Source organism: Barbus barbus (genome assembly GCF_936440315.1).
Source record: "Barbus barbus genome assembly, chromosome: 13".
NCBI lineage: Eukaryota > Metazoa > Chordata > Actinopteri > Cypriniformes > Cyprinidae > Barbus > Barbus barbus.
In genome coordinates this window covers 21,889,369-21,898,601 of record NC_136741.1, presented here as the reverse complement: position 1 = coordinate 21,898,601, position 9,233 = coordinate 21,889,369, and the positions used below count along the sequence as shown (strand labels likewise).

The 9,233-nt window shown below is 37.4% G+C and overlaps 1 protein-coding gene across 1 annotated transcript in view; it reads left to right on the top strand.

Moving 5' to 3' along the window:
* Positions 1–1,389: 1,389 nt before the first annotated feature.
* The window catches only part of LOC306879623 (gamma-aminobutyric acid receptor subunit gamma-3-like), a gene marked incomplete at both ends in the record, with an annotated part of 126,322 nt that continues 118,478 nt past the window's right edge, over positions 1,390–9,233 (top strand). Inside the window, 2 exons of the mRNA XM_079432720.1 lie at positions 1,390–1,442; positions 3,959–4,107. Coding sequence (XP_079288846.1) covers positions 1,390–1,442; positions 3,959–4,107 — 202 coding nt within the window. The remainder of the gene's footprint in view (positions 1,443–3,958; positions 4,108–9,233) is intronic.

Below are 9,233 nucleotides of genomic sequence, written 5' to 3'. Positions count from 1 at the left end.
CACTGATGCAATGTGGGGTTACAAAACATTCGCTCCCGACAAGCACGTCGAAGACTCACCCAATAGCGTGCGTTTGGGGCGGGAATATCTGTTTGGCTGAGCAATGGAAGCCGGGGGAGTGCACGGGGAAACCTGTTTGAAACAATGGCTAATTGACCATTTTATAAATTACACTGGGTGATGCTAGCGTTTCGCTAAAATACGCACTTTAACTACCGGTAATTGGATTTCGTTATTTATTTATTTATTGTTTTTGTTAAATTATTTATTTAAATTTAGCCAAAATGACAAAGGACTGTTTTAAAATATTCAAACGCAGATTTGCCTTTGGCGTGTTTAGAGTACCACAGATACTGAACCTTCTAGAGAGAAAAAATCTCTCAACACGCAAAGCAAAGCTAGAGAGAAAGGGGCTTGTGTTTTTTTCCCAAAGTGCGTGGGCGACTGGGAGCTGCCTGTGGTGATAAATGTCGGAGCTGTCTCTCAAATATTATACTGCATATGTGCACCTGCTCACATACAGACACAACAATGCGAGGACAACTTATGGATATACGTTTCTCTAGTTTTAAAGGTTAAATTAGCAGCAGCAGTTATACGTCTCAGATAGTAAAACAAAGAAATAAAGAATGACGAATGACATTTCACTGGCAATAATACGGCGAATGGCAAAGTAATTTACAGAATAATCCGCGTGTCACTATATTTATGCCAGAAATATCATAGTGCGATGCATTGAATAATACACTGTGGTAATTTATTCGACTCCAAATTGGTTGATGACATTTTCCTCACTCTCAATCTTGCTCTATTATCGGGTTAATCGCGTTGCGATCAATGTACGTGCAAAGTAATTACAGCAATTACGCGCCAATTTCCATTTCGAACACAGTCCGCGCGGTAATCATTTACCGAGCTGATACTGTAAACAGCCGCTTTTTAATGTCTCTCCTCGAAGCATTCTGACGTTGTACCCGAAGAGGATCTCAAGTTCCGCCGAAGCGTCTGGGAAGGCAGACTTTGTTTTTCATGACGTAATTTGCAGAAACTAGCGGATGCGTTTGGGGTTTGAAGGTGTCCACTTTGGAAGTTTGCGCTCTGCCTCTGTGTGAACGTCAGTATGTGTATCTGGCGGTGCAATCGAAAGCAGCGCAACTTCAAGGAGCAGGAGGGCTCTTCTATTATTTGATCCCGCTAATTGCCAATGTAAGTGAACTTTAAGCACCGGACACTAGCCGAGGAGGTTTTACCGTTCCCGTTGGATTATAATCTCGACTCGCCACTGTTTTAATTGAGCCTGGAAGAAAAGGCTGCAGCTGTGTCACTTTTTTCCTTAGAAGAGTGCGTGCAGTGTGCCACATTCAACACGGAGCCAATCTCACCTAAAACATGTCCACCAAATTGTTCCTCTACTTCTTACTTCTGTCAGTGTTCCGTGCATGGTAAGTGACGTTGCTACCGTCTTTGTCTTGGCATCAATTAATTGTGCATAAGAGTAATTCTGTTGTAGTTTTCTAATGAATAGTCTAGCCGGATGCAACAAAATATATATCGCCAATCTGGAGACGAAGATGTCATGTACGTACTGAACACCTAACTTTAGGAATAAGTCTTTTGATTTGTGCTATTTGAGAAGTTCAAAGGACTTTGTGTATCTTTATTTCAATCTTTGCATTAGTAGTTTTTTTTTTTAAATAGATATATCGTAGCGCAATCATATAAGACTTAGATCTTTAGTCTATCTTCTAAACGGCATCTCTGTAGGTGTCTTCTGTGAGATTGGTGTATGTCTGGGTTTTCTGATAATGTTACAAATCACGCTTTTAAATTAATCTTAACTAAAGTCGTACGTTATTTCACGGTGGAGATAACGCTTGTGTGCGTCGTTACCGGAGCTGTCAGTTCCAAAGGTGCTGAACTATGTCCGAAAGTTTGTCTTCCTAGCCAGAAAACAGGGTGGAAATGCTGGAAAACGTGGAAATCGAACGCTATTTTCTGTGGAGGTGCTTAAATTTGTTAAACAGTGTTAAATTTAATTATAGAAATGATTGTGCTCTGGCAAGAATTTGATCAACTTTTAATGAATGATTCGCAAGAGATGTGCATCATTCTTTGCATTCACACACACACACACACAACACACACACACACACACACACACACACACACACACACACACACACACACACACATGTTGGGTTTCCATGTTTTATGGGGACATCCCATAGGCGTAATGGTTTTTATACTGTACAATCTGTATGTGCTATTGCCCTACACCAACCCTACACCTAAACTTAGCCCTCACAGGAAACATGCTGCATTTTTAGATTTTCAAAAAACTTTATGCTGTATGATTTATAAGCTTGTTTCCTCATGGGTACCAAAAAATGTCCCCACAAGATTAAGATTTACTGGTATTACTATCCTTGTGGGGACATTTGGTCCCCAGGACGTGATGAATACCAGGTGCACACACACACACACACACACACACACACACATGTTGGTTTTTGTGGTTTATGGGGACTCTCCATAGGCGTAATGGTTTTTATACTGAACAAACTGTGTGTGCTATTGCCCTACACCAACCCTACACCTAAACTTAGCCCTCACAGGGAACTTTGTGCATTTTTAGATAAAAAAAACCCCCACCATTTATTATGTTTTTTAAGCCTTTTGAATTACGGGGACATAGGCAGTGTCCTCATAAACCACCTTCATATTGTAATACCTCTGTCATACCCATGTCATTATACAAATTTCTCATAAACCACATAAACATGCACACACACACACACACACACACACACACACTCTCGCTCTCTCTCTCTCTCTCACACACACACACACACACACACACTCTCACACACACACTTTCGCACACACACACACACACACACACACACACTCTCTCTCTCTCACACACACTCTCACACTCTCTCTCACACACACTCACACACTCTCTCTCACACACACACTCTCTCTCTCTCTCACACACACACGCACACACACACACATCATGCGATATGTGAATATGTCACTCTTGGTACAGACAAGGCTAATAGATTATACACGAAACTGTCCTTGTTGAAGAAAGTCACTCATTTAGTACACTTACTCAAATGTCATATTTTAACATTACATATATATTGTTTATTTATTGTTTATTTGCAGAGGTCAAACATTTGGCTATTATTTTAATATTTAAGTGTCAGATAACTGACACTTTATAAGATATTTAAAACTGATATTTAATTTTGTTTCTACATCTCATTATATCTTATGATTTATCTCTACTGACAAAATGCTAACTACATATATGCATTATGATATATTTTATAGTAATGATATTCAAGCCAATTATCTGGCCCTCTCTATGTATTTTTTGTGTGTCTCAAGTGGGATGCACTGACATTGTTATTTTTGGATATAGTGTACAATGGTTTTATAGTTATCAAAATGTAATATCATTTAATATGCACTTTGCTCTCTACTAAAATGTGGAAAAAAGAGAAATATGAAAATTAAATAGCATGTCATGGACTTATGTGATCAGAGGCTAATGTATGAATGTTTTTTTACATGCTACTTGGATAATGTTGCTTTTGGGAAGCATGCCGCGTAGAGAATAAGTATAACTTACTTTACTTGTGACAGAAGTTCTACTGAGTGCTTTGGGAAACTCAGCCTTTAACTGGCATTTTTATGAGAGTGCAACTGTGAAACGGTTTCTGCTTCCATATTGGTTTTATTGTCTGTTTGCTTACTCCTCTTTCTCTGAAAATGGCAACTAATAAGTTTATGCTATTCCACATTGCTGTAACTATTAAAGTCTGACATAAATGTATTAATTACTGTCTTCAAAACAAATGATTATTGAACTGGCTTTACACAAGTTGAAACATAGAAAAAGACCTCAACGGTGACCTGTGGAATGCATTTTCTTTTATTTCTTCAGTTCTCAAACAGTCGCTTCTGAAGATGATGAGTACGATGACGTTACTGTGAATCAAATGTTGGCCCCCAAAACCCATGAGACAGACGCAACGCAAATACTAAACAACTTACTAAAGGAATATGACAAAAAGCTGCGGCCGGATATTGGAGGTGAGTGCTTTTCTAAATGCAGTCATTTTGTGGAGCTGCATTGAGCTGTCCATGGTGCTGAAATCCATTCAGCTTTACTGCATTCAGCCTTACTCATCTTAGAACTTCATTTACCAATCTATATCATGTACATAAATTGAATTTACTTTAAAGTCCAACTACTGTGTTTACCCCAACAATTCATGTTTTTGTGAACTGTTGAAATGCATTAGCTTCACACTGTGGAGTAGAGAATATGCCTGCAAATTACACTAAGCGGCACAATTTTCTTTATACTATGAAGAAAAAAAATCAAATGTATTCACTGTTTGAGAAACACTGAGAGTTAGCAGCAGCTAGACTGCGGGTTTATGGTTTTGCATTAAGTAATTGAATTCCTGGAGCAGTAGAATATTTTCCTATGATTTTCTACTTATTTATACAGGCATTTCATGTTTTTTCCCCCTACTTTTTTTTTTTTTAACCACTCAGTGCTCTTAAAAGTCTTATGGACTGCACTACAATCCACTTTTGCATGTAATATCACAGATTTGCTTGTTTCAAGAGTAATATTAGCTTAAAGAGTGTCTCTATGAGTGCAGGATTCATGGATCCATCAGGAAATTTCAGGCATTCTGTCAGAATAACATGAAATTTTCATTTCTCAACATCTCAGGGTTGAGATTGATGCTATTTTCTAGTAAATGCAACTAAATAGAGTGCCATGAGAGGAAATCACAATCTGCAATTCAAGCAGTGCATTCTGTACTTGATCTGAGATGTCACAGTAGAACATCACAACCGCTCTTGACACATCTGTCAGGTCTGTTATTGGTTTTGTGGCATCATTGTGATGTATTGCATCATATTGGATTCAACGCATTTTAGAAAGCCTATCCCTGCAAAAAATCTCACCGTTTCTACATGTTTTTTGTTTCCTTTCAATGAGTAGAACAACCTCATTGTTTGATGGATGACAGTCTCCAAATTATATTTCTTATACTCATGTCTGATTTCTAAGAGGAAGACTAAGTTTATGTGCGCTCTTACACACACACACACACACACACACCACACCTACAACAACCCACACAAATCAAGCACATTGCCTCAGAGCCACCTTGCCATGAAATAGCTTTTGTTTTTCACTTTTGTAACTCAGTCTGTCTGGAGAGAACTGTACTGCGATATAATCAAGAATGCCACTGAATGGCAGTGATACTATGTATAAAGACAGCTACATGAGACACTGTTAAGGAAGTAGAAAGATTCTAGTGAAGTCCCCAGAAACTGAGGAATGGAGATGGTGGGCACGTCTCAGATCTGTCAACTCAAGTGCATAGTGGATCAATGAAAAGGGTTCTAATTCACTTCTTACAACTGGACCTTCTGTTTCAACTCTCTCTCTCTCTTACACACACACACTTTAGTTTTCTCTCTCTCTCTCTTTTTTGCTTTACCACCACTTTAGACAGTTTGTTGTGAGTCAGAAATGTCATTTTCTTGTTTTTTTTCTCCATGCAGAATTCATAGCTATAAAAAAATTAAGTACAAGAATAGAGTGCAAACAATAGAATCCTCTTTTGCCCATAATTATTTATCTGCTGGTGTTTCTGTATTAAGGTTGTCTGTTATGTTGTTCTGTTCAGCTTCGTGATGAGTTGTGTGTATTGAATCAGCAGGTATGATTGCTTTGCTTCAAATAGTGCAAATATGTATGATTCATGATGGATTAAAAACAAACAACTCCTCATGGCCGTCTGGTCTCTTATAATAGGGCTAGGTGGTATGGCCAAAATATTATCACAATATTATTTATCAAATTATCATTAATGGGGAAGGAAATGCTTTCCACATGTTTGTTAGACCACAAGAATGAATGCAAACATAACTTGTTTGTTCACAATTAAACTCCACAAAGTACGGTAACTTTAGTTTAGTGCCCTATGAAATCCATTTTATTTTTTCTGAATTTTCTGAATTTTTCTGAATTTGTGGTTTAATAAAAATGTATTGTCAAAATGGTGTCTAATGACACCAAATCCAACTTTAACAATTTAATCAATTTTTTAAAATGTAATGCAAAAATATAACAATTAATTTGCAACAGAACATTCCATTTTTATTTTTTTGTCATACAATTTTTTATAACGTGGTTGGAAAAAAATATCTTGGTTGTATGATATTTCTTGAAAACATTAAACAAATTATTATTAAGTTTCAATGTGTATTTGAAAATAGTTTTTCTCAAATGACATGCTGAAAATCTTGTGAAGTGGCTCTCAGAGCAGCTTTGGAGGTGAAGTTCATGTGTTCATATCCTCATATACTGAGACATCAGATGCTGAAAACACTGTGAGCGTTACAAGTGTTTGAGTTGGGTGGACAAACTTACTCCATGCATTCATCTCTGTCTGATATTGTTTACTGGCCAGCTCTACCTTATAACATCAGCACTAGATGAAAACTTTTCCAGGTTCTTGTTGGACACAGTTTAAGCCTGATATTAGCATAAAAATAATTTTCTTTGTAGAGTCATCCTTTCATTTCTGCATAAATCACAAGTTTGTTCAATAAACCTGCCTCAATGAGATTTGATAAATATTGATTGTGTTTTCACTATGGAAAATCCATGCAGATGATTTTATTGCAGAAACATGCAAAACTTGTTTTCCCTTGTGTCCTCTATAAAATTTTAAAATATCTACAAATGCAGCATATTCCTTCTTCCTTTCTTTTTTTTTTTTTTTTTTTTTGTCAAGTGTGCAACAACATTGTATTGTGAAATATATTACCAATTAAATATTCAGGCCTATTGCAGTTGCAAAATGGGAAGATTACAGAACAAAGACCCAAACCTAGAGCTCTGCTGGTACATTACAGACTCCTTTACTGTTTATCAGCATATTTTCTAAAATCCCCTTGTACTGAAACAGATGTATTGTCTTTTGTTATTGTCATAATATTGCATTTTACTGACTCAGAGGTTGTACAAAGCACTCTCAGGTTATTTTTCTATTCTATTCTTATTATGCCTGTTACGATAAGAGGAGCTTCTGTAAACCCTTGCCTCTTCCAATTTCCTGAATCTCCATGATGTTGTCCTCGAACTCGTCAACAAGATTTGATTCGATTATGGCACAGGTGCATTATCCTGAATGCCTGTGATTAATAGTACATTAATGTCATTCTTAAACATACCAGTGTTTTATGGACCTTGTCAACGGATGGCAGTGCATCTGTGGAATTGAATTAGAAGGCTGCAAGTTGTGTGCAAAGAACCTGTTGCTTCGAGCTTGTTTTTATCAGCTTTGTTTTCTCATTAGGGTCCATTTTTGCCAGTGATTTGACCAGTGATTCACTGACTTGTAGGAATTAGCTCCAGATAGCACTCTTCCCTCTTCAGCATTCATTTGTTGATTTTGTTTCTTTTGTTGGCCAGTGTTCAAGGTGCCATTTGTGCTAAGCTCAATCAGCTAGTTACAAGGTTGTCTTTTAAAAGGGTCACATGGCTACTGCTCTTAGTCTAGTGCATTCTAAAATCATGAAAACAACTGGTGCATTAAAGCTAATATGCAGGTACAATTAGAGAGGGGGGCAGATGCTTTTTTTAACAAGGAATTCAACAGTAATAGACTGTAGATCACATTGACATGTTTTGAAAAAGATCCAAGAAAATGGATGCATTTTAAACAGACTAATTAGCTAGTTTTTGACATGCAGTGTATAGCATCTCATTTAGTCCATCGTGCAGATATACTCTCTGTGGGAGTGCTTTATAGATAATAGGATTAAGGAATAGTTCACCCAAAAATAAAAACTCTGTTAATATTTATTTACTCTATTTTTTTTCCATACATTCATCTTGCTCAAAATCATGGTGCTAGCAACATTAAGGTCATGGGTTCGATTCCTAGGGAATCCATGGACTAATAAAATGTATACCTTAAAAGCTCTTAAAAATAAAGGGTCCAAAAGGACGATATGTATTGAAAGATATGTATTGTAATTTAAATCTACAGACAGAAATAGATAAAGTGCTATAAAAGGAACACTTAAAAGTGTATTTAAAATAATGTTTTATTTCCACTAGTCTAAAAATATTTAGTACCATGAAAAGCCAAAAAGCCCTAAATCTCAAAATTGACAGGTGCATGAAAATACAGTGATTTTGCCTGTAATTTGCTCACAAATCTGACTGATTCATTCACCAATACAAACACACTCAATTATCTAGCTGACTAAAGAGGAAGACTATCGGTCAGTAATAAGGGTATTTGATTTTGGTATTGGTGCGGCATTTTGTTTTCTTAGTCAAGCCATTGTATAGCTTCAGAAGACTTTGAACAGATTAGCCTACTAAGACTAATAGACTTTTTTATTTTTTTATATTTATAAAATGTAAAAACTATCAATTTGTCAATGTATCAAATCTATATATAACAAAATATTTTTGCTTCAAAGTAAAATAGAAAATATTTGTGTTTGAAGCCACATGAGGGTGAGTAAATAATGTTTTTTTTTTTTGGATGAACTGTCCCTTTAAATGAGATATCTGTATGGATCTGTGGGAGTGTGCATGTGCGCGACGTGTGTGTGCACTTTTGGTATTGACACCACAACTGTTGCAGCAGTAGCAGTGTCACAGTGGCCCAATTGTGTCAGCTCTCTTTTAGGCTGAGCTGTAGGGGAAACCCTTCGAAGTGGGTCAGCCTCCCTCTTCTCTTCTTTTTCATGTGCATTGTGCCTCGCTCAGCCGGGCGACATCATTAACAGGGTAAAGGAAAGACTGGATAAGAGGGTTTTGGGACATTAAACGCATGTGACACATGCGCATTGGAATTCAGGAAGCCGATCCTAGGCAATCCATGCGAGTTTCCTTCATAAGGCGTACATGGCGTATGACGAGTGGCAGACGTGCTAGAGCAATATGCTTTGTCTGCTGCATAAATAGAGGGAAAAATAATCGCTTTGCTTTAGATAACCCCCCTGACCAGCCCCCTGGAGGATTACTCATTATAAAGTGCTAGTTTGTGTTAGCCCAGATTCATCTATGCAGCAGAGAGTGGGAGGAAGCTGGGGGCGTGGTGGTGTGGGAAAGTGTGTGGGGGGGGGGGGGGTGGTCTGGTCATTACGATGTTGTGATT